The sequence below is a fragment of the Talpa europaea genome, assembly GCF_964194135.1.
Source record: "Talpa europaea genome assembly, chromosome: 13".
In the NCBI taxonomy this organism is placed as follows: domain Eukaryota; kingdom Metazoa; phylum Chordata; class Mammalia; order Eulipotyphla; family Talpidae; genus Talpa; species Talpa europaea.
The window spans coordinates 10,908,427-10,934,716 of NC_140080.1; the positions used below are offsets into that span (position 1 = coordinate 10,908,427).

General features: G+C 40.8%; 1 protein-coding gene across 2 annotated transcripts in view; it reads right to left on the reverse strand.

Moving 5' to 3' along the window:
* The window catches only part of PRSS12 (serine protease 12), a gene marked incomplete at both ends in the record, with an annotated part of 48,314 nt that extends 31,644 nt beyond the window's left edge, over nt 1-16,670 (reverse strand). The window contains 3 exons of one of the 2 annotated variants that reach the window (XM_084252459.1): nt 3,325-3,503; nt 5,850-5,988; nt 16,028-16,670. In XM_084252459.1, the coding sequence (XP_084108585.1) occupies nt 3,325-3,503; nt 5,850-5,988; nt 16,028-16,523 (814 nt within the window). The remainder of the gene's footprint in view (nt 1-3,324; nt 3,504-5,849; nt 5,989-16,027) is intronic. The other variant, XM_084252458.1, reaches the window with a different exon arrangement.
* Between the last annotated feature and the right edge of the window lie 9,620 nt (nt 16,671-26,290).

A 26,290-nucleotide genomic window follows, 5' to 3' on the forward strand; every position in this document is an offset into this window, starting at 1 on the left:
ATGGTGGTAATATTGATTCTCTTTATTTGCAGTGTCTTGGCCATAACCAACACAGAATTATTAAGGATGACACTTTTGTCTGTAGCATCCCAGTTTTCAGTGCAGAAATATGTTTATACTTGTAAAAATCAAGTTAACTGATTAACCAAGTTGTGGACATCATGTCCAGCACCTGCAAAAAACTTTACTGAAATTTATTTGGATATCAAGCAGCTCATCTTCATTTCCTCTGTTAAGAATCAGCTAAGGGGGGTGACACAGGGGTTAAGTTTCAGAGCTATCACTACTGTGGCCTGAGTTCAATCGCCTGCCAGGGAGCTAATGCACATGGCACAGCAGTCCTCTATTGTCTCGCCTGCTGCTCCCCTCATCAGTATATTTTGGTGGATCTGCCTGTTTTATTCTCCGCTCTGTCTCTAGTGAGTCCTCTTGTCCCCTGCACTTCTGGCCTACACCCCAGTTCTCGTATGCATAAATAAATAAAAATAAATCTTTAAAAAAAAAAAAAGAATCAGCTAAGGCTTCGCATTGCCTGTTCCTCATCTGAATGTGCTGTGTCCAGCCCTCGACAGTCTCTGCTGGTCTCTCTCCACTCCTGGCCTCAATCACAAGACCACAGTTGCATTATCCTCTTTCTCCTATCCCCAAAACACTTGAAGTTGGGCTGCACCTCGGGATCCATTCATTTACATACAGTTCATTCTGCTTGGAGCAATTTTCCCACAGATTCTGACATGGCTGCCAACCCACCATCATTCAGTCACTGTCTGCAAAGTCTTCAGGAGACAAGCTACCCTGGCTACCAAGCTACCATAGCACCCTCAGGCACTTCCTACTCCATTGCCTAATTTGTCTATTGCCTTCTGAGTATTTATCTAAAGTAGCAGTGGTTTGCTGGTTACATGCCTATTGTCTACCCACTATTAACTAGATCAGGGACACAGACAGTGCCTTTCCCTTTCCCTTGTTATGTCAGGTATCCAGCACACTCAGAAGCATACAACACACATGTGTGGACTGAGTGAACTGGCAAGTGACAGTTAAAAACCTAGAAAGAATCCCAACAAGGAGAAATAATTAGCAATGCATTCAATTCTGCCAAGCAGACAATGGCAAAGCATCTGCTGTGTGCAAAGTGCTACACCAAGCAGGGCAAGGCCTTCAAAGGGGTCCTAGAGAGACCCTGTTCTGGAGATATCAGAGCCCAAGGCCATGCACAGAACATGCAGAGAAGAGATCATCAAGAAGGCCCTGTAGGGGTGCCCGAGCAAGGATGCCCGCTCACTGTTGGACGTATTTAGGGGACCTCCTTTCAAGAAGCTGGTCTGAAGAGGGTCTGGTTGGATGGATGGGAGTTCAGAAATCAGACATGGGAGAAGTATAGTTCAGGCAAAACAGACCATATGAAGAAAGGCAGAGAGGCACAAAATTTAATATGCCTGGGAAATAGTAAGGCAGTCCAATTTTTTCTGGAATAGAGGATATAATGGAGTAAAAGGTTCAGAACAGACTGAGCCTCTATTAGGAAGCTTAGCTATACCTTTGGTCCAATATCAATCTATTATCCACATGAAATATGCTTCCACTTCTTCCATAGCTAAGTGGCAGTCAGCAAATGGTATTTGGATATTCACATGTATATTCAAATAATCACACTTGAGTTTTGCAGCAGATTCAGATCTACAAATATTTGCATATATATTCATATTCTGATATTTGTAATTTAGCTAACACTAATCAGCACTTGTAATTTGTAAAAAGATTAAGATAGGTTTAAAAACATAACTCTCCTCAATATTGCATATTTAGTTATAATTACCTGATGGCTGAATGATAACAAGAAACTTAAATTTGCTTGCTATTATGTTTATTTTCCCTTTAAAAGGAAAAAATGATGGAAATGTGTTTCTTTTTTTTTTTTTGGAAAATGTGTTTCTTAAATTACATCCTCCTCTATCTCTCTCCTGTTTCTACCACCAGGGTAAATTTGGAGGAAAGAGAAAAATAAAAAATTTTCAAGAGGAAATTCAATATCACATATAGCCTAAAATAATTACAGCATGTAGCTTTACATTGTTAAATGTTGTGTGTTATTTTAAAATGTGGGGGGTTTCTTTTTTTCTGGTTGTATAAGGAATGACAAAACTATGGCGACCTCAAGGTCAAAATCTGGTCAACATCCCACGTCCTCCAACAAACACACAAAAAGTCATTTGAAGATAAATTCACTGAAGTAGCTGACTCATGTTTAACTAATGGATAAATAAAACTATGAGGCATTTTCATTTAGATTGCTATTTCCTCTATCTAGTGCCCATCCAAGAGCTAGGAAAGCAACATGTACTAGATTGACAAGACACTAAATGTAATTTCCAAATTAAAAGAATGTATCAAAGGTCTATCATTGTGCCTTAAAAGGGTCCACTCAGTGTTTGCTGATTTGAGCTGCTTGCTTTCACATTCTCATGTAATATACCACAGAGAATCTTTGTTATTTCTCCCCTCTACCTTATCTCAACCTCCTATATTTATGTATGCAGATAGATGACTTTAAATTTGGTCTGAATGTGGGAGTATTTCTATTTCTCCTCAATATTCGTACCTTGGGCTGGAGCTAGCATTTCGAGACCCTAGACACTTAGCTATATTGCTGTCCCCAAGGAAAATGCACAAATGCTGGAGGGGACAGGAGGAAGCCTCAGGTTGAGGTGAAACATTCAAATACACCATGGTCCCAGAAAACCCATCAGCCATCATGAAGGGCAGCTGTTCCCTCCTCTACTCAAGTTCATATGAACATGTGCACATTCGTGTACTGAACCCACTCTACTAATTACCTCATGCCTTATATATGGTGCTTAGAAGGAGCACTTGGTCAAGGTAGTAATCCATTCTTATGGAATGTGCTATCTAACTACTCAAAGGAAGACACCAGTACCATAATTATATTCCCTCCTATAAAGTGAAAATATCTTGTAATTGCTGTATTTTATATTTGGCTTCAAACTGATTTTCTATCTTGATTCCATCATAATCTACCATGACCAAAATAAGTCTTTCATATATAGTATATAACTTTTCACAAGCAAATTAGATAAAATAGGAAACATTAAAAGTGAGATACCATTTGAAAATCTATTGGCATTCAAAATGTTATATGTACTCCTACTGACGACCATCAGTTAGCTATGAAATACAGTGATTCAGACCTAAGTCAGGATCTAAACTCTTTTAGTAAATGATTTAACTAAGACACTTTTATGATCTGGAATCATGTTGAAAACTCAATGAAAGTAAAACAAGAGAATAAATATTTTTTTTTACCATGGGGAAAGCTACATGTGACAGCAGCTGCCATCTTCTGAGGACACGCCCCTCCCTGCCAGATGTCTTTTTCACAAAGCAGTATATTTTCTTCATCTCCTCGGCAACGGATGTTGCTCCAATAAATGGGAATAAAGCCCAGTAGTGAAAACGGAGTTTGTTTTGCTACTCCTTTTCCTCTGCAAGTATAATAATCAATGTTAGGCTCATCAAACATAGGTAGATATTTTTATCAAAGCATTTGGATTTTAAAAAATGGAAGAAACCAATAGAGGTGGTTGTAGAAGGGAAAGAAAAACAATGACTTATATTAGGTTCAATGAAATCAAAATATCAGATCAGAACTTGGGCTAACTACCAACGGCAATCTTTTTAATCAGTCTTGAATAAGCATTGTATGTATGCATCTTCAAAAAGGGCTCATTTTAAAAGAAAATGGGCAAATATTATGAATATATAAAAAGGAAGGCTGTTTGGTTTTGTGCAAGAAGTGTGTCACGTGCCCAATGAGACTTTGCTTCCAGTCTGGGCTTGCCTGAAAATCAATCCAAGCAGTAATCTCTCGAAGTTCTGCCTTCTGATGTATAAAGAGAGAAGTTCGAGTGCTTTAAGAGTCTTTTCTACTGCAAAATTTTATGGTAACACTTTCAAAATGATTATTACTCCAACACCTAAGCAAGATAGCATCAAGAGAGGCTATCCATGCACAATTTTTAGAACTTTACAGTGTTTGGTAGCAAGACTTTGAAACTAATAAAATAATGATATGCAGACCAGCACTGTTTTAATGCATTTAATCAACATATTTTATAAGCAACCTTTAATATATATAAATTTACATTACCGCTAAAAAAATTTTTAATGTCAATATGATTAACATCATAATCTCTAGAAATGTCTCCATGCAAGAGATTCCAAAAACCAAACAGTAAATATTTGGGTATATATCTAAAAGATGAATGTGTCTTAACAGCAATAAAACTGGGTTGCTCTGCTCTTGTGTAATTCTTTTCTTTAAATTGTCTAATAAGAGATAATATAAGCAATTGAATCGGTTTATCTAAAGTTTGTGTTTGCAGAAAGATAGTTTATACTCATTCATCAGTTGAACATCTCGTTACCACACTGTGGTTCACATCCCCTGCAGGGGCCCATTTTATGTCTCAAGAAAATGTTACTCTTCCCTGACTTTATTACCCCTGAATAGGGGGTAATAAAATATCAGAATAGAATGGAAGATGCAGAAGCCAGTCTACAAATACATACTATCTTCAGGCCCTCAAAAGAAAAAGTATCAAGTCAATACTCAATGTGGTCTGCCCACCTACCAATGACTGTAAGACAAAATACTCGTTGATAAAATCAGTAATTAACACTCCCAAACTTGATAACACTGTAGACTCCACCCTTAATTCTTTCAACCTGATCTGTAACAATGCTTCTTTTATAATTACTTAAGCAATGAATTCACTGCATTAACCCCACCTGAAGCTCTGTTAGGATCATAATGTGAACAAAATTGAAACCTTCAATATTTGCCTTTAACATTCATTCCCTACTTTCTCAGTGGGAAGGCAGAAGGAAGCCAGCAAAGTGAGGTTCTTGCTGGTTTACCTGGAGTTGACTAACTTTTTCATTTATATCATCCCATTAGGTTCTACTACTCAATGACTAGTAGTCCAAAATGCATGCAAACTACAAAGCGATCAATCCATTAGCATTTTTTTATAACAAGATATTTTCCATGCTCCCTAAAGATCTCTGGGGATAAAGGTCAAGGAAAAGACTTGGCATGCTTGCTTAGGAAAAATAAACAAGACATAAGAACAGAATAAAAATGGTAACAAAAACAAAACCTTTTGTTCAAAATGGAGCTTTCTGCTCCAGGAGAAACCCTTTGACACGAGACATAAAGGTGCTGGGCCTGGTGAGAACACTGTTTAAAAGAGCATGTCTGTGGTAACGGAGGAGCCAGGAGCTTCCAGGATGGCCATCGGCTGGGCTGATGGAAGCTGTCATCTCCTACGGAGCATCCTCTGTGCAGAAACCTCAGGCCCAGCCATTCCCACTTCCACCCCCAAGTCCCATCACCAAACAAGAACACAGGAAAACATCTCCAACTCCTCTACACGGAAATGGACTCAAGGGAGGGAGACTCAAAGTTAGGGAACTCAAAAGAGGAAGTTGAAAGAATGATAGCGGCCTAGTGCTACATGGGCTACTGAAAAACCACAACTCTCAGCATCAAAGGCCTTGCTTCCTAGCAAAAGATACATTTTACTTGTCATCACTTAGCATGTGTTCATTTTCTAGTGTGTACACAGCAGTAAGTGAGGTGCATTTATGTGTGAGAGAACTCAGCCTTTCCACTGAAAGAGGGCCCTTTCCTGTAACTCTTCTGTGATCCTGAGAATAAGGAAAGAGAGAGCAAGGAGGGAAGAAGTAATGTGTCCACAGCGCGATGGGTGCCCAGCACTGTTCTCAGACATTAGCAGAAGGAGTTGGTCCAGGACAGGTGTACTTACCCCAGCTGCAGCTGGTGACAAATGACCGTGGCAGCAGAGTCATGCCAGTGGCTGCCACACACTGTGCTCCAAACGCCATTGGCGTACACTTCCACCGTGCCTTCCGACTCGGTTCTGCCACCTCGAAGTCGTACAGACCCTATAAAGGAAAAAAATTCCCAAATCCTTTAATAACAAGTAGTCATATGAACAGACTGAGCTAGTCCTTAGTTAATGCGATTTTTCCAATTAAGTGATGAGAGATTCAGTCAGAGCAGTCCAGTCTCTACCACTTATAGCACCTGCTTCTTTCTTTTTTTTATGTCAAAATTATATTTATTCACAGAGTAACATTTCTCTTTTCAAGGAAGGATAAATAAAAGAAAATCTACTAGAATATTGATTGCCAGTTTTAACTTCCTACATGTTACTTTTTATAGAGTTGTCCCTGTCCTATATTATACTCTGATTCCCTCTTGGATACAATACAGCAATATCTAGACAAGGATATCAAAACAGGAGATGGAGCAGCCTTTTTATTGGAGGGGAGGGGAATAAATCGCATACTAATGTCAATGCTAATTATACTTTCTTTTTTATAGAGGCAAACAGAAAATCCAATTGTAATTGTAAAAGGATAAGAATGGAAGAGTATTAATAAATGTCAGATACTGCATTTCAAATAGTAGTTTACGTCACATAAGAAGCTCTTACCACTTAAGGGCCACCTTACATCTTCACATGAGATCACAGATAAGAAGCAAAAACAAAATTCAGGGCTCTGCTTATAATTAGCTGTGATTCAGTGTGCTTTCTCCTCCTATTTGATTCGTTTGTCCACTAAAGAGTAAAATGCTTTTTTATGCTTTTAACCTCAAGCAGCAGTCATGGAAGGCCTAAAGATTATGTCTGTAATATCAAAGAGGGGTCAGAGCTGAGAACATTACCTAATGTGAATTTTAGAAAAATGGCATAGGGTAGGAATGATGCGGTGTAATCAAATGTTCCTAGAAACTGGCCTCCCTTACACACCATCCCACCACCCCCACTTAGCTCTTCTAAAGTCAAGGATATGAATGATTCTTTTCAGACTTTAAGAGACAAAATTTAACTATAAACACTCCTGGGACAACAGTTTAAGTCTCATCCCTTAGGGAATATCTTTTCTCTCTTCTTATGGGTACTGGTTTGCTGAAGAAATATGAGGTGGCAGCAATAAGAACACATGTAAGCAGAGGTGGAATCAAGCATTAAAATTCTGTTCAAAATAGTCTATGACAGCCTTTCTTTCATAGGTAACAAAATTAAAAAAAAATAAGTCCAACAAGAATACGCTGTCATATTTTACATATTTGCAAAGTTATGTAGAGTTTTAAAATAATTTTGCTAAAATGTCAGATCCACAAATTACCCATTTGTTTCATTTACACCGGACTAGTCATCAACGACTATTATGTTCCACTCATCATCCTTAAAAAAAGTAACCATTTAAGAAAAATACATCCTTTTCACATGAAAAAATGTCATTTAGTTCAAATAAGAAGCAATAGTAAGTGGAGGCAAACAAAGCATTACAATGTCAGACCCTGATTATTCAGGAGAAGGTATGGTTATCTATAAATCATTCATACATTCAGAACCTCTTTAATTCAGACTAAGTTAGAGGAAGCCTTGTCTAGCTCAGTGAAAAGTACAAACAGCAGAACATTTTAAAGAAATATGTTTAAAGACTTTAAAGGTTTTTAATGACAAAATCTCTTCTATAGAGACCCACACAGTATTATGCATATTGCAAATACCAACCATTTACTTCAACTAAAAGAATTTAGTTCAACACTTCAAACAAATACTTGAAAATGGTATTTAAATTAATCTACTATCTTTTTATTAATTCCACCCTCCCTGCCTCAAATTACTCATGTCAAGGGTTGGAAGAACGTTCAAAGAGCATCCAATTTTTCTGCAACAAATGAATACAAATGTTTGCAATTCTGGAAAGGCAATTTGCACATCTATGACTAATGAGTTCTCTGTCAAAATCCACTTGCAACACAACATTCCCAACACACAAAGCTTTTTAGCAATGGCCTTCCATGTAGTGCATCCTTTCCTCAAAGCCATACACACTTCTAAAATATTATGAGAAATTATCTACACTGACCTTAGAGATTTCTTAATGGTATACATTCTATGATGTGCACAATTTTTCTAATTATTAGAAGGGGTATTTTTTTAAATTTGCATAATAGTATAAATAAGAAATCCAAAATAAGAAAGATTTTGACACACAATTGGTATGCATTATGCCGTGTTGCTTTCGCCATTTCATTTGATACACTGCGCAATGACTTCACCAAACATAGTGGTATAAATTTGCCAGGAAGAGCACAAAGCAGCCTATAGAATTTCACATATAATAAAATAGCAGAGAAGTAGCTTTCTGGTGATCCTCCCATGGGCTGTACAAATGTGTAGAAAGATGAGCCATTTCCACAAATTCATAGATGCATAACTGCAAGGTGAAAAGCAAAACCCAACTCAATGAAAAGCAAAAACCAACATGAAACAATAAAGCAACTTACAAAGGTCAAAACCAGGTAAGTTCATTTTTAATGCAATCTAGTGCTTCAGATAAATTCTAGACAAAAGCCTTGGTTTGACAAATATTGCTCAGTTGTCACAAGGATTTGTTATTAAAAAAAAAAAAATTACCTCTGTTTCCTTCCTCACACTCCCCTACACAAGCCTAGCACTTTGTGATGCTCATAGTCTCAGCTAACGTCTCAGAACCCGTCCCCAGTGCATCTAGGGATGCTCTGTCTTAAAGTCCCTCAAGTGCCAACTGGATGGCAATTATTCTATTGTAAATATTCCAGTTTTTAAAATGTGATCAGTATATTAGGTATTATAAATGTATAGACCAAACCAGTAACAGAACATGTGGAAGTGCAGAGTTATACATGACGGCATATCATGAAAAACAAGCCCCCAGAGAGTTTGTTTGGAAAGTAAAACTAAATGGTCAACTATCTGCTGATATTGTAGGCAAAATGTGCTCCTGAGTGACAGTCCTCAGCATCCTGCTAACTTCATTTCCTGCCCCAAAATGTTAAATATACTATCTTTTGGGTTTACTATTATTTTTATTCTATGTAGATATATCACCAGTTCTATAAAGGAAAGAGAACATAAAAGAATTATGGTACAGAAATATGTTTTATAGACAACTTTGCTAACAAGCAGGAATTCCAAATAGAGAGACAGTCACAAAATGTTCCCTTTAACCATTTTATCCATCTCGATCAATACAAGTCATCTAGAGAAGAACATTAAATTCCTTTACAAGTTTTATGGTTTTTCTGTTTTAAGCTATTGCTGTGGGTTGAACGCTGTCCTTTGAAAAGATGAAGTGCTAGCCCCCAGTGCCTATGAATATAACTTTATTTGGAATTAGGGTCTTTGCAGATGATCAAGTGAAGATGAGGTCATTACAGTGGGTTCTAGTCCAATATGACTAAGTTCTTGTAAAAAGAAAAAATTTGGACACAGAGAATGCACAGAGGGAAAGCACCATCTGAAGACTGAAGTTACACTCACACAAGCCAAGGAGCTATCAGAAGTTAGGAGAGAGCCCTGGAACAGAGCCTTCCTTGGTGCCTGCAAAGGAAGCAAGGTCCTGCTGACACCTTGTTCCTGGACTTCTAGTTTCAGAATTATGAATCAATGAGTTTCTGTTGTTTAAGCCACTCAGTCTGTGCTACTCATCACAGCAGCCCTAGCAAAGGAATAGGAGTCATTTTGATATTGTCCCTCCTGGGACAACTAGCAAGACCTCCCGTCTCACACTCCACACGGCAAGAATGCCTGAAAGTATATTAGGTAAGGAACTAATAAGCTCCACTATTTTGTTCCATAAATCTAGAAAATAAACCAAATGAAAAGATATTATCTCTTTAGTTAACTAATTCAAGTAAGAGAAAGAAAAATGGAAGACCTATCCTGACGTGTTCTGAATAGAATTAATATTTTTTAAATTTTTTAACATCACAGTTTGATAAATGAATAAAAGAAAATTAATGTCATATAAATCCTTTCTCATCTATTATTGAACTTTAGGGAGGCATAAAATAATTAACTTGAGTCATTTCTATTGTTCTGGTGGAATCAGAAAGAACGCATGCTGGTGATAATCAAGTCTTTGCTCAGATCCCTGACAAAGTATACTTAAAGCTGAAAGTACTAGAAATTTCAGTTTACAAAAAAGTCAAAAGAATAAAAATGGGTCCATTACATGTTGGACAATTAGCACATACATTTAACAAATGGGTTAAGCATAATCCTATGTCTAAAACCAAAAGTAACACTGGGAGAATAAACTAAATGATTTTTTTCTATCTAAATGATGAAATATAGTAAAAAATTCATACTGCCTAAAAACAGTTGAATTGGGAACTTGAATTTTTCAAGGATGATAGGGGATGTTAGGTTAAGTTTGATTTTTTTTTTCTATACCCTATTTGACAGTACTAAAGTATACAATTTTTGTCTATATTTACCCTTAAGTAAAACCAGTTTTGGCATTGTGAAATAGATTTTATTCAAATTATGCCATATCAAAATAAAATTAAATAATCTCTTAACAGGCCTCCCTTGTGACGCAAGGGGTTAAGACGCAACCTATGAAGCTATCTGCAGCCACTGCAGCACGAGTTCGATCCCTGGCCAGGGAGCTACCCACATGGCGCAGCAGACCTCTCCTGACTCACCCGCTGCTCCCCTCAGCAGTGTATTTCAGTCAGTCTGTCTGTTCTGTTTCCCATTCTGTCTTTGGTGAATCCTCTCACCCCCGCACACCTCTGGCCTGTACCCCAGTTCTTATATGCAAAAATAAATAAATCTTTTTAAAAAAAATCATCTCTTAATATATGGAACATTCCCCTAAACCAGATCCAACTAAACTATATTTGCCTCCATTAGTTCACATCTATAATTCATATTCACTGTCATTCATTATTCATGCAGATACCTTTAGTACTGAGGAAAAAATCTGAACTAGTCTAGTTCAAATGAGAGAGCATATCCTTTGAATAAATAATATTGCCCACTTACATTGAGCTTGTCAGAAATTTATAAATTCTATCTACGATTCCTGGATTTAAAATTCTACACAATATTATGCAAAAGAAGATCCTACTCATGGTAAAGTTATGGTATACTAACAATTAATGCATATAACCCTAGCAGAAATTTCACAAATTGTATGTCTCTGAACCCATAAGCAAAAGGTATGGGTATTGTATTTCCATCTTATTGTACAGAATGAATGATGGAATTAAACTACACTTTATAGCAATCATCTTATCTACCTCCCAAAGCAGGTATCACTAGAAAGGTAATGAAAATACTTGGTATTCTTCTGACATCTCAACTGAGAAGTGGTTCCTCATTTCCAATATACATATGCTAGGCCTACAATAGCACCTGAAAATAATAAGTCATGTTTTTATCCTTTCCTTCATCATGTCAAAATCTAAATGTTATTCATCTAGATATGAATAAAAATAGATAATGTATTTCACAGCACAATTTAAACTACTTCATACTAATCTGAATTGTGTGGTTTCCCAAATATAAAGACAAATCTAACCATACTTTCAAGCAGACCCCATTGGTTTTCTTCCACAAGTATTTTCTTCTTCTTGCAGGAGAGTCCCCATGTGTTCAGAGGTTAATCCTGATTAAGTCTAAGGAATTGTGGACATTTCGTTTTTCTTTCCAGAGAGTTTTAGGAAGGAACAAGTGGTCCAAGCTTGGCTGATGAAATGGGAGAGGAAGTCTGAGAGGGAATTCTGGGAAGGTTTGCTTATTCTTTCCATGGGACTTAGGAGGTCTTTCTTCTGATATTGTTCGATATCCCTGTGAGGTCTGGAATATCCACTAGCCTAGGAATAAAAGTCACATTTTGAGAATAAAGGTGCCAAGGGAGTAGCAGAGAGCGAGAGGCATGCCATGATGGAGCTTAACTTCATAATATGAAAAACAAATCTCACTGCTTCTGTCAACTGGATTTTTTCCTTACCCACCAAAACCATGCTAACTGATCCAAGCCACTATCATTTCCAACTTCATATTATCATTTGTTTTCTCTTCCAAACTTTCCACAGGCATCTTTATTTTCAGTTTAGTCATATTGCATATAAATTTTGCATCCATCTTTTTCCCTTCCCATTATCGTCAGCATTTTTTCAATTTTTACATATAATCTTTACAATTATCATGTTAGTAGCTGCATAGTATCCAAGTGAAGAGAATTTTGATGTCTCTTATTGCTAGAATATTTAGGTTTGTCTTCAAATTATTTTTCCAAAGATTACCTCAAAGCAAACCCACATACACACACTTAAAGATATTAAGGACATACATATAGTGACAGATTATCACTCAAATAAAAGGCAATAGTAACTGGATATCTTAATATTCTTTTTTAAAAAAAAACAACCTTTGCAGTAGTAGAGAGACAGATAATATTCCCAAATTGACATATTTGATAGCAGCCCTAGTCTGAAAAGCAGATTGAGCTCAATATTTAAAATCCAGTCAGGGAATGAATCAAATCTGTTATTGCTAATACATGTTTTCCAGAATCAAGAAGCAGTGTTAAAAACAGGGAGACAGGTTTCTGCCCATTTTTTAATTAATATTCACTTCAAACACCAGATGGACTTCAAAGAGCACAGCCTGTAAACAGTAGTAATTGTCACACAAATCAGTCTCTCTGTTTGAATCAGGAGATTTGGGGGCGTAGGTACACATGAGCAGATTAGCATGGCATGACAAGAAGTCAGATCTATGAATCACTCTGAATGGTAAAATCTCAATCATTCTTTCTGGTAAAACCGCATTATCATTTATTGTGCTTGTTTTTTACCCAGAAGTCGTCAGTCACCATCAGTTGAGTTGTTTAACTGCTCATACCAAAGAGAAGCCTCCAGCACAGCATCAAGCAAGTTGTCCCATCTGCCTTGCTAACCAGAGATTGGAAAAGTGATTTCTCTTCCTAGTCGCTGTTGGGGGAAATTGATAGTTGGTTCACTTTTTCTGGAGAAATGTGGAAAAAAACAAGCTCGCTTTCAGTTGATAATCAGATTCTGGTGAACTAGGCTGTTATCATCCCACACTGTCATTTCCTAAAGCCTCACAAAAATTTATGATAGGCTTACCTGTGCTTGACTCTAAACCAGGCAGGATGAACTCACAGAAGGGCAATCTCAGTGAGCATGATCATCACCACTACAATTCTAGGTGGGTTCTGTTGGTTCTGCCAGACTGTGAAAGAGAGTCCTCAGCATCCAAGTCTCCTTGACTATTCATTAATAAGGCACACTCTTGAGCCAGATCAAAGAAATTCTTCAATTAAGGCCTCTGAAGACAAGAGATATCCATCTAACAATTCCCTAGGTGATTCTAATGCTCATTATGAGAGCTAAATCCCTGGGCTGAATGAATCCCCGAATAATTCTCTATTACTAATTCCCAAGTTTCATACAGTCAGGGCTGGGCATCACCTAGCTCGCTCTCAGACATTTGGGCCACAGAAGTGCCCACACCCTGCCAGAGCTCACCTGAGATCCTCCCACTGTCCCTCCAACTAGACCAACCAATTCTCCTGAGATACCAACTTCCTCATTTCTCTCCATGCAACTAGAGATGGAAGTCTGGTCTCTCTATTTTTTAAAGCAGGGATCGCATTACTACACATTTTCTTTCCTTTTGTCCTCATTGTTATTGATAAAATAAAAAAAATAAAGAAAACTCAGTATTTTCAAATCATCAGAAACCAGAAATCATGTGCTCTGTATAAAATGTAATTCCCTTTCCCCTTCCTTCTAGGCTAGTCCTTAAGGTACAATAAGATCGCTGAACAGCACGGATAGCTCTATATGTTTATTTAATTAAGGAACTAGAGCAATATGAGCTGTGAAGTGAAAATGTGTACTATCTTATAATGTTGCTATGAGAATGAAATGAGAAAACTAATACATAAAATGCTTAGCCCAACACAGTGTCATGCCAGGTCATTTGGGCACATACTCTGAGCTAGAAAAGTCCTGTGACTCAATCTTATTCAAAAATGGATTTTCTCCAGACAAGGAAACCAAAACTCTGGGAGCGAGAATCTTGCCCAATACAGCAGAGCCAAAACCAGATACCACTATTTTGTAAAGCACAATTCCATATTCTTTTCACTACCCCATGAGAACTTTGCTCGCACTCCTACATGAAATGTAGGCCCAAGAAAGCCACAAGATTCAGAAGATGGCAGTCATTTTGAAGATGTGAATTATGCCAAATCACAGCTGGAGGAGTAAAGGACAGAATGGGAAGCACTGGGCACTGGTTATCAACACTGAGCTGTGAACATAAGGAAATTCTTACATAGCCAGTCAATTGCTTTCCTTTTTTTTTTTTGGTGGGGGGAAGGGTTATCGCCCATGTTGGGCAATTTCTTTTGTTTCTCTGGTGTTCAAATCACTTTACTCCAGGCAGTAGAAACAACAATTATGCAGTGTTTGGAGTGCAGTCTGGTGCGAATTAGCTGTGCACATAAAAGCATCACAAAGAGTCTGTGCTGCTGTTAAGTATAAATTTCTATTCAATACAAGGAAGTAGGTGATCCGAAGGACGAGTCAGTCTTCTCATTTGGAATATAAATTCAAAAGCGTCATGTCAGAAAGAAAGAGCCATAGATCAATATAACGTTTTAACTTTAAATTCCTTTTTTTTTCTTTCAGTAATGTGTTTATATACATTTAAGGAAAGCTTGTGTGTTTTTCCCATGCATTTATTTTCTGTGTATTGTACCTTTACCCATGTTTAAAATGAAGAATAACAGAAAAATAAAAAAAATTTTTAAAAAGCCAGTGGTTGCCAAACAAGAGACTGCACTACATAAATAATCCCTTACAGTAAATAATGAGACAATGCTAGGGCTCTCTGCTTGATATCACCTCAATTTTTTTATAATCACATTGGCATTCTGTCCATGAAACACGAGTACAGAGATGACTTCATTCTCCAGGATGAAGGAGAATTGATCTTAACCTTCCTATCACTTTTCTTTAGCTCAAAGGACTGATGCAATTGAAGGCACGAGAAAATTTTCTGTAGGAAAAGGATGGCACTGTGGAGGCTAACCTCCAAATTACCTCCAAAGACACAAAGTACAACATATTTCAAAAATCCCAATTCACGAAAGGCCTGTCCCACAGCTTGGATGAAGAGCTGCCAAAATAATTCAAACTTGGAAGGACAGAAGGCTTTTTTTCCCCCAGCTATAGGGTGGAGGGGAGCATTTAGATTAGGAACTCCAAATAAAACATTTTTCAAAAGCAGATTATTTATTTACATTAAATCTATTATTGGGATACCTTCATTAGCACAAAACCAGAGCATCTTACCCACCTTATCTCTTGCTGTGATCAACTAATACGGATGTTCCACAAACAACAAATAAAGCTACATCACAGCCTTCTCGACATCTGCGTGTGACTCTATCAAGTTGCTTCTTCCCTGAGACAGTTAATATTCCCGTCTCTTTACCCGTCTGTCTCACTCACTGACACTTACCATACTGTGCTCCAAAATGTAAACATAATTTTGACAAACTGAATTTCGACCCTGAAATGTTACCAGGCTTTTACAAATAGAGGTCAGTGGTGGGAGGAAAGAAGACAACATTTTTACATTTTTCCAAATGTGGGTCCACCAGGCGGAGGGGAAGGTAACTGGCTGTCATCTGGGATTTAGTGTGTCCTTCAAGTAATGAGAAACTGTCTCCTTTTCTCTGTCTCTTTTATGTAAATACGGTAACGAGCTGATCTAGAGAACACACAACCACCCGGAGTGAGTGCGCGCACACACACACATACACACACTCCCACACGCTACTGTGCAGACACAAAACAACATCCAGAAACCCCAAGTGCAGCACCTCGGAGAAACTCTCCCCCCTGACACGCTTCCCGCACAAAGCCTGCCCTTGCTAGTTGAAAATCAAGTCGCCAAGGTCGGCCCCTCGGAGGCTCCGCCGTCGCACGGGGCAGCGCACACCCGCCGCCCCACGCCCTCCCCAGTGACTGCGTCCCCTCAAGTCTGGGGCGCCCCGCCGACCCGAGGTGCGCCGGGCGGCGGTCACTCACCGTGCCTGCAGCCGCAGTAGCCCCAGTCCACCTTGCCGCGGGCGTCCTCGTAGAAGCACCAGGGTCTGCCCGCGCCGTCCGGGCTCTGGCAAAAGTTGTGGCGCTGCCCTCGCAGCTGAGCCCAGCCCGCCGGGGGCGCGCGCGCCGGGAGGGCTGGCACCTCCGCCCAGCGCAGGCACGGGGCGCCGAAGTCCGTCACGTTGGCCCCGGGCGCGCGGGCCGGGCAGTCCGCGGGGTGCGGCCGGGGCGCGTGCCGGGCGCGGAGGGCGTGCGGGCGCGAGGCGGGGCGCGCCGGCGGGGGGCGCGGGGCGCGCGGGGGAGAGGCCGGTGGAGGTGTCCTCTGCTGTGGCCGCGGAATGGGAAGGTGGTAAGAGGACTGGGGACCCGGAGGGGGCGGGTGGCGAGGGTGAAGAGGGTAACTCAGGACCGGCTCAGAGGCGGCCACCTCAGGGAAAGCCCCTAAAATCAGAGCGACCGCGAAGCCGGCGAGCGTCATGGTGCCAGGGCAGGCGGGTTTGGTCCATGCTCGCCCGCTCCACGGATGCTGAGGGGGGAGAGGAGGGGGCGGGGGCGGGGCTGCAGCGTCCCTCGAATCCCCCAGGCGAGCCCCCTCCCGCTCCCCGCGCGGACGCCTCCCTCTCCCCACCTCGTCTCCGTCGCGGTCCTGCCCCCACCCCCGCCCCGGGCGGGCGCCGAAACCCTGAGCTTGAGCTTGGAGCGAACCCGCACAGAAAAGGCGCGACGCCGCCGGGAGTGGCGGGGCCGAGCCCCAGGTGGCCGGCGGCGCAGCCCGCGAGCTCTGCCCCCTGGCTGCGGGCGCGGGGCGCGCAGGCTGCCCGGCGCCCGCCCTCCGCCTGGCGGGGTCCGGCTCCCCAGCCTCGCTGCGCGCCCTGCCGCGGCCTCTCCGTGCCCGCGCCGGGCCCCGGAGTGCGATGCGGGGGACGGTCTTGGCTGCCCCTGGCGAGCCGGCAGCAGCCCCACAGCTCCCGAGCCTGGCTCGGGTCCCGCAGCCGTCTCTCTTCCACCCGCGCGCCGGGCTCGCTTTCCCGGTTTTGAAATCCTCGGAAGAAAAGTGTGGATGGATTTAGTTGCAACTCGCCCTTGACAAGTCCGAGGTAAAAGTTATCCACGTCCACGGAAAACGTTGAGGCCAGTTTACTGAACTGTGAGCTCCTCAAGGGCAAGACCACGTTTCCTTCAAGTTTCCATCCCGGTGCCCAGCACCCTGCCCCACACCGAGGAGGCGCCAACAAACAAGCGCTGCAATTAAATTCCTGAGCCGACCCAGGGAAAGGCGCTTGAGCCTTTCTGCTTCCTGCCTCCCACAGGCCTCCCGGGGCCTGGGCAACACCAGTTGTTTGCTTATTGTTGGCACTTAGTGATGCTCTCTTAATACCAAATTTCCTTTCTCGCCAAAGAAGACTTCATCCGTCCTGGTCTCCATCCTATCCAAAAAAGTCCTCCCTCTAGCACCTGCCTGCTTTTTGCAGGCCAGGGACTGAGCTAAGCTTGCTCAGTTGCCTCTCTAAAGCGGATTCTGACAGCAGGAAGTTTTGAAGCTCTGGACTTTAGTTTAGCAGCGCCCTTTCGGCAGCCCTCCCCCACCCCAAAAACAGTTGGCTTAGAATTAGAAAAAAAAAAAAAAATCACTGGAGCTGGATGTTTTAGGATTTCCCCTTTCGATTGTTTCTGACTGTGCCACTAAAGATAAACAAGGAGAAGGAAGGTCATAAAGACCTTCCTTTTCATTGAGGTAACATTGGTTTATGACACTACAGACGGTTTAGAGGTATAGGATCATCCCTTCCAGATGTCTGCTGCCACACCAAGGCCACCACAAAAGCACCCATAATCCTCCACCATAGTCCCTTGTGCCCCCTCCCCACTTTGCTCCCCCTACTCTGGTAGCCTGTAATATTTTATGTCCTGGAATAATCATGTTTCCTTGTGGGGTTGACTACTTTTTCCTAATTAATGTATCCCACTTGAGCATGACTTAAATGTTTATTGTTAAAACCTAGGTTTCAGGGCCTCCATGGTGGCGCAAGGGGTTAAGCAGAGCACTATGAAGCTACCCATGGCCTCTGCAGCAAGAGTTCCATCCCTGGCCAAGGAGCTACCCACACTGCAAGGCAGACCTCTCCTGTCTCGCCCACTGCTCCCCTCAGCAGTGTATTTCAGTCAGTCTGCCTGTTCTGTTCCCTGCTCTGTTTCTGGTGAATCCTCTCACCCCCGCATCTCTGGCCTGTACCCCAGTTCTTGTATGCATAAGTAAGTAAATCTTAAAAACAAAAACAAAAACAAAAAAAACCTAGGTTTCAATTAGAAATGGACTTAGGTTCCTATCCTAGCTCAAATAATCCAGTTTAGTTTAAGTTTTACAAATCATCTCATTGCCCCCCCCATTCTTATTAATGAAATATTTGATTTTATTTCAGTGAGAACTGGGTAAAAGGAATATTAGGAACTCAGAGATATTTGTCAAATCTTTATTCAGGATGTTTTTACCCAACATTTTTAAAAAATACTCTTCTGGCTCTAAAAGCATACTTAAAACTGAACTTGGAGACTACATCTCTGGAGTAAGTTGACTAGGTAGACATTTCATTAGTCACAGGTGACAATTCTAATAAGAGTCACCTTTTCCTTTCTCTTTTCCTTTTCACCTTCTGCCACTGCCTTGATGGATCAGGCAGGGAAGGCTCACTTTGGGGTTCAACTGGCTCCATTTAGACCCTGTTGCCCCGCCCACACAGCAATGGCGCACACACACACACACACACACAGGGCTCTCACACTTCCTGTGCCATGCAGGCAAACCCACCCATCTATGGCCCTCAAAGAGAAGGAAACTATGAGAGAAAAGAATTCCAGACCAAAAGGAGGGAACTCAGGGCAAGTTGGGATCATCTCCAGCCACCTGTACTACCTAACATGAGCAGATTTCCCAAGACCTACTTACAATTCACAGTTTATAAAGCTGACACATATAAAGTGGAGTTATCCACAGAAAATTCTGCATCTGGATTTAATCATTTCACTTTTAAAATATACCTTTCCTAGAAAATAAAATAGCACTTTACTATGACTATGAGCTTAGGGATCTCAATTTGGGTTTTGCTCTCTATTTACCTGACCAAGTGTAACTTGGATCTGTTCTTTACTTATTACTTCCCTCCTCTGCTAATATTTTCTTCCCTCTCTTCTTTCATCCCTCCTTGATGCTACCAACATGCTGATGTTTAGGAATTCCAGTTTCCAATCCAGTCCCTGAAATGCATATCTCCTCCCTTCTCCTCCACATCCAGTGTGTGTGTATGTGGGTGTGTGTTTTTTTGGGGGAGGCTGTATTTGCAGGAAGGGATCCTCTCCCTCAACCTCAGTTAGGTACTTTGTAGCCACAGTTCTGATTCCCATGATCCTCTATCACAGATGTCAAAGCCAAAGAACAGGACAGGGAATGCCATCTTAAGCTGCCTTCCAACCCTTTTGGCAGCAACAAAGGAACAAGGTAAGGGAACAGAAAGAAACAAGTGATATCTCACAGGCATTCCCCACCACAGCACTCAGATGACCCCAGGAGGCTCCAACAAATCCCCCTCAGAACTATGCCTCCAACTCTACCAAACAACCTCCCTGATCTGAAGCCCAAGAGTTCAGCTCCCCCCAGGCACACAGCCTGAAACCTAGACAAGTGAAAAAGGGCCTCTCCCTGCCCAATTCACAGCAGGGAGGGTTGGCAGTCTTGGGAATGCAGGTGGGGCTCACACATATTTGCATATCTGCACTCCCATGGCGACCATGTTATAGATGAACATTAGGTTTATGGTGGTTTTGGGGATCACTTTACTTCACATACATGATGGACTGAATAGCTCTTATGTAGTTTGATTTGGAAGGATACCCAGTATGCATATTACTTTTGCAGAGTTCCAAAAACCAATATACAAAATAACTTTTGGAAAAGTTCCATTTACAATTTGGGTAGCAGCTGTATTTGGGGAAGCTAGAAGCTTTTATATATGCGGCATAAAAACAGTATTTACTTGTATAATTCGAAGTGGAAAATTTTGTAAAAAGAACACTGAGCATGGCTTTTTCAAATAAAAGGGAAAAATCAAATAATATGAGGGCCTGTCTAGGAACTGCGAGAGATTTGAAATTACAAAATACTAACAACCTATAGATGGAGGGAAATATAATTAAAGAACATGCAATATTTGGTTAAAAGTGCGAAGAAATAAAAGATCCAGAAAATAAAGAATGAATGGCTAAATGATTCAGTGACTCCAAGGTAGTAGGTATATGGCAGAGGAGATAAAGTGCACTTGTCTGGGCCTTCCTCTCTGCCTGTCCTCAGCCATGAAGACATCTGACAAGCTTATGACTGCAACAGCACCCTATCAATAATCAGTAAACCATAAATAAGGGCTGTTGACCTTTTAGATGGTATTCAAGAGGAAAAGTTCTGCTTGACATATCATGTCCATAATGCTCATAAGAATCACTTAATCTCCCTTTTTCCCATTGTTTAAAATTGAATTTTATAAAATAGAATATTTTTTCAAATTTCGACTATTTTTTAAAATTCGGCTAAACGTGATGCCAAGGTTGATAAAAGACTGATAACAATCCCTGAATGGAAATAAATTCTACAGATTCATGATCAGGGTTACCCAAATTATACATGAATAGAAGGAAACAGATATAAGATATAGCTATAAATGGTATAGACACAGACATAGCTATTCCCTCTCCCCCACCAAAAAAAAAAAAAAATGGTTACTTGAACCAGAAAATCAAATTGGCAATCAATCTGGCTCTAGCTCTCACTCCCAGAGGATTTTAGACAAGTTCCCTTCTTGCCCTAAGCCAAGGCTCCACCTCTGTGAAAAAGGGACAGTAACTGCACTGGCCTGGGAGGTCTCTGTGAAGGCTCACTGAGATAATTACCTGTAAACTGTTGAGCAGAACACTTAAGAAATGCCCACTAAGATATGAGGAACAGCCTTAGTGACAGCCTTTAAATTTGTCACCTGTCAAACGAAGTCACCCTGTGAAAGCCCGTGTTAGAGAAGCCGAGAATGTGTCTTCATTTTCCTCTCTGCCATGTTTCGGCCTCATACTGTATCTCAGGCTTCCCAGATGACAATGACAAGATGCCCTCAACTGCTCATTGGAGCATTTGTCCTCTCTGATGTGTTTTCTTTCTTCCTCTCCATGGTCCCTGAAAGCCAATAAAAACTAGTTTGAGTTGAACACATTTTCTGAGTTTTCCTAAGTATAATGAGTGCTTTTCAGCCACTTCAGGTGCAGGGAGTCTGTGGCCACAGTTGGAAAGAGGAAACAGACTGAAAGCAACGCAGCACTAGAAGTGCTGGCCAGTGATCTGGGAATCAAAGAACCTGAGTTTTGCAAGGATTTAGAGCTCCAACTTTCTGTCAAATGCAGGAAACCTTTCCAGAACTGTCTGACAAGTGAATTTCCAGCTATTTCTTGAAAACTCTTGGTGGGGGAAATTCCTGTCTGTAGCCAGCAGACTTTATATCTAGAAAGTCCAAATTATTGGAAAAACCTTCCCTTTCTGCTAAGCCTGATGTTGCCTCCAGATAGAAATCTACTTTGTCCAGCTGGAATTCCAGTTCTACCAGCCTACTGATTTGGTATCAATTTAGAATCTAACAGTCCTGGGTTCAAATTCTTATTTAAATTTGTTTATAATTAATTAAGTAATGAATTCCTGGATCCCAGCAGGCAACAAAAGCCCTTTTCTCCCCAACTTTTCTCTATGTACCTTCAAGAAAGAGAAGTGCTGTTTTGAAGGGGGCAGATCCAAGAACGCTACTTAGTCTGTATCATCGGAAATTCTTAGTCATATTTTCATGTGCAATATAAGTAAGTCTATAAAAATGATGGATTCCTAGTTCCTCTCCTTTTGTTTACTGTCTTTCCTCATTTCGTCATTGGTATCTTAAGAACCATAAAGCTGAGATGTGAGAATGGGTTGAAGTTGAAAGGGAGGGAGAGAAGCTATGTTTAGCTATTTGGCTTCTTAGGGAAGTGCTTTGGGGTATGAGTTCAAAGCCACAGTTAACTGTGAAAGTCTTCATTAACCTGGGCTTATCTGCTAAGCTTCTGTGTCCTCTAGGAAACTCAGTGCTGGGAGGAGGTGTGCTGATGTGGGTGGGATGGAGATAGGATTCAGGTATCCTGGTGGTTCCTGATGTAATAAGAGGATAATAATTCCATTTTACACAGTTAGAAGAATTACAGTCAATATGGTAAGTGCTGGATACTGAACAAATTTCTACCATCTAAGTATGTGAAGAGTATTATCAGCACTCTTCTGCTTTTGTAGACAAAATATACCATTATTTCTTCAACCATTTCTTATTGCCATGCTTAGGCTACAACCCCTTCTCTACCTCAGTTTAGGTCTAAAAGTATCCTCATTAAGTGGTATAGCACATAGAACTAAAAATGATAGTGCAAATATTATCTGTCCACTGCCCATTGCAGTGGGAAAAATGGCACCCTTGTTTCGAATACCACACAATGATTGCATTAACCATTTCACAGTCACATAATTCTTGACTTGTATACAAAAAAAAAAACCCACAAAGGTTATCTAAACTCATGCCAGTCTGACAAAATTCTTCACAGCCTTTTGAGCCCTGCTTAAACTGTAAAACATTCCCTAACCAAACTCTGCTTTCAGAATATGTATTAGACTGGCATGCTGTATACAGTTACATAGTCACAGTCACATTGTTCCAGACTTGCCCTCCTTAAAAACTCCTCGATGGAAAGAATTATGCATTACATCATGATTGACCCTTAAATGGCAGCCCACAGACAATGGAATATTATTCAGCACTAAAAGGAATTGGCATAAAAAGGCATGGAAGACCCTTTGATGCATATTACAAAGTGAAAGAAAATCTGAAAAAGGTTACATACTACATGAATCCAATTGGATGACACTCCTAATAAAGGTAAAACTATGGAGATCACCAAAAGATCAGTGATTGCCAAGGGTTGGGATAAAGAGGAGGGATGAAAAGGCAGAGCACTGAGAATTTTTTACGGCTGAAAAAGGCAGAGCATGGACAAGTCTTATAGTAGTGAACAAACAATATGATGCCATAACACGATACATGCCATTATAAATTCACCCATTGACTGTACACCACTAAGCATAAACTACAATGCATAGAATTTGATGATTATGATGTATCAACATAGGTTCATCAGTTATAACAAACAAAACTCTCTGCTGGGGGATGTTGATAATGGAGGAGGCTCTTTATGAATGTGGCAGATGATATATGAGAAACCTGTGTACCCTCCAACAATTTTCTTTTAAAGATTGATTTATTTATACAAGCACTGGGGTACAAGCCAGAGGCGTGGGAGGGTGAGAGGATTCACCAGAGACAGAGCAGGGAACAAAACAGGCAGACTGACAAAATACACTGCTGAGGGGAGCAGGGGGTGAGACAGGAGAGGTCTGCCACGCCATGTGGGAATCTCCCTGGCCGGCCAGGAATCAAACCGGCACTACAGAGGCTAGGGATAGCTTCACAGCATTGTGCTCAACCCACTGCACCACCGGGGAGGCCCCCCTCCGACAATTTAGTTGTGAACCTAAAAACACTTCAACAAAACTTTTTTTGAAGGTAGCCATTGAATAAATGAGACCTTCAAGTAAAATTCAAATGAGCCTTAAAATTTTTAATAATGTGGGGCCTCCCTGGTGGCGCAGCGGTTGAGCACTGGGTTGCGAAGCTGCCCGCAGCCTCTGCAGTGCCAATTCGATCCACAGCTGCTCCCCGGTCACTGGAGGTGGGTCCCACATGGCGCGCAGACCTCTCCTGCCACCCACTGCTTCCCTCAGCAGTGTACTTCGGTCCTTCTGCCTGCTCTGTTCCCCGCTCTGGCTCTGGTGAATTCTGTCACCCTCCCGTGCTTCTGACTGTACCCAGTGCTTGTATGATAAATAAATAAATAAATAAATAAATAAATAAATAAATAAATCTTAAAAAAATGTTAATAATGTGGCATTACAGTATCTATAAGAGCTATCACAAACTTGCAGCTACAGATAGGCATACCATCCAGATGTATTTTGCTTGGTCCAGAAATTGAATACACACATTATTTAAAAACTTGTCCTGTCCATATAATTGTGGGTTACCAGCTTCCTTATGTACTTATTAGAATGCTTTTGGCTGCAAGTAAAAGGTATCCCCACTCAAATTGCCTTAAAATAAGCTATTTTAAAGGAGTACATAGTCTCACACAACAGGAAGAAACACCAAATTCTTAAGGGTTGATTGTTTCAATGTTTAACTATCTCACTGAGTCCCAGGGTTCTTGATGTCTCTGCTTGGCCATCTTAGTGTTAGTTTCATCGTCAGATTGCAGTAAATAACAAACAGTATGTCTACATACAGCCCCTGTTCATAACAAGAAAAAATTTCTGTCTTCATTCTGCTTCTCTCTCTCTCTCTTTTTTTTTTTTTTTTTTTTTTGGACCAAAGAAATGTTTCCCAGAAGCTTCCTAGGAGGTATCTCCTTACACCTTGTTGGCTATTCTTAGGTTATGTGCCTGTTCCTGAAAAAAATATAACTGTAGGAAAGATTCACTTTACTACAATTAGCTTGTACTCATTATCTGAAACATAATACTGCAATCCAAATTCTCACACGGCAACACATATCTATAGTTGTTTCCAGCCTTCAGTTCATGTGGCCACCACCTACCTGTTCTTTGTAAACATCTGAGTTCACTACACCTAGATGATAACATTTATCTGGCTGGAACTTCATGCTAAATTATAGTGTTTCATAGGTATTTCAGCCTATGTATTCTGGAGATTAACTATGAATGGGTAATTGTGTTCATATCTAGCAACATAAGACATTTTTGTCCCACATCTTAATGACTTAACACAACAAGCATTTATTATCTCATAGGTTCTGAGGGTCAGGAATCTGGGAGTGGCTAAGCTGGGTGGTTCTGGCTCAACATCTCTCATAAGGTTGCAGGCAAGACGTCAGCGTGAATGAAGATGTCGACATTACTACAGTCAACTGAAGGTTTGTCTGCCAGAGGATCTGCTTCAAGTCTTACTCATGAGGCTGTGGGCCAGAGGCTTCATTTCCTCACAATTTGAACTCCTCCATAAAACCACTCACAACATGGCATTAGCATTCTCTGGTGCAAATGACCCAAAAGATCAAGAGGGTGACCAACACAGAAACCCCTTATGGCTTTTACAAGCTAATCTCAGAAGTGACACGCCATCATTTCTGCCACATACTATTGCTCACATGGTAACTAACCTAGGTACAGAGTGAAGAGGACTGCCCAGGGGTGTGAACACCAGGAGGTGTAGGAAGCAAAGAACACTGGGGAGTGTCCTTATGGCTACCTGTCATAATTATGTTCTACAAAATTCTTACATTAGAGAATTTAAACAGACATTATTTGTGGGAAGGCAATAAGTATTTTCCAAATAGTAAATATCTTGGGAATGCTTCATCAAATAAGCAACCATTTTACACAAAACACAGGGCCAGCTCTAAATAAGTATCCTATTATGTAGCATGGGTGACACAATTATGGTGCATTAAGAGTTGTATCCAGAGTCCCAGTAAAAGACTCCCAACTATACCAGCTTCCTGATCAGACTTAACGTGTCAACCAGTTATGGAGTTATTAACATTTTAACAGGGACAAAAGAATGCATGAAATGGACAAAGGAATCATGGGATTTCAGGCATCTCCTATGCAAAACCCTAGGAAACCAGGAATTGTGAAAAGGAATATGCCACCTAAAATCATATCACTTGTAAGACTGTCTATACAGAACATTACTAATGACAGACATAAAGCAAAACAAAATTAGTAAGATTTAATTGGATGAGATGACAAACCTTTTTTTTAAGATTTTATTTATTTTTTGTGTAGAAGAACTGGGGTGTAGGCCAGAGGTGCAGGGACTAAAAGGATTTACCAGAGACAGAGTGGGGAACAGAATAGGCAGAGCTACTGAAATGCACTATTAAGGGGAGCAGTGGGCGATTCAGGGGACGTCTGCTGCACCACATGTGGGTTAGTTCCCTGGCAGGGAATCAAACTCAGGCCATAGTGGTAATAGCGCTGAGATTAACCCCTAGGCCAGCAGGGAGACCCCTGATAACAAACCTTTACATTTAAATTGTATTCACCATGCATAAAATGACTCCCAGTGTTTT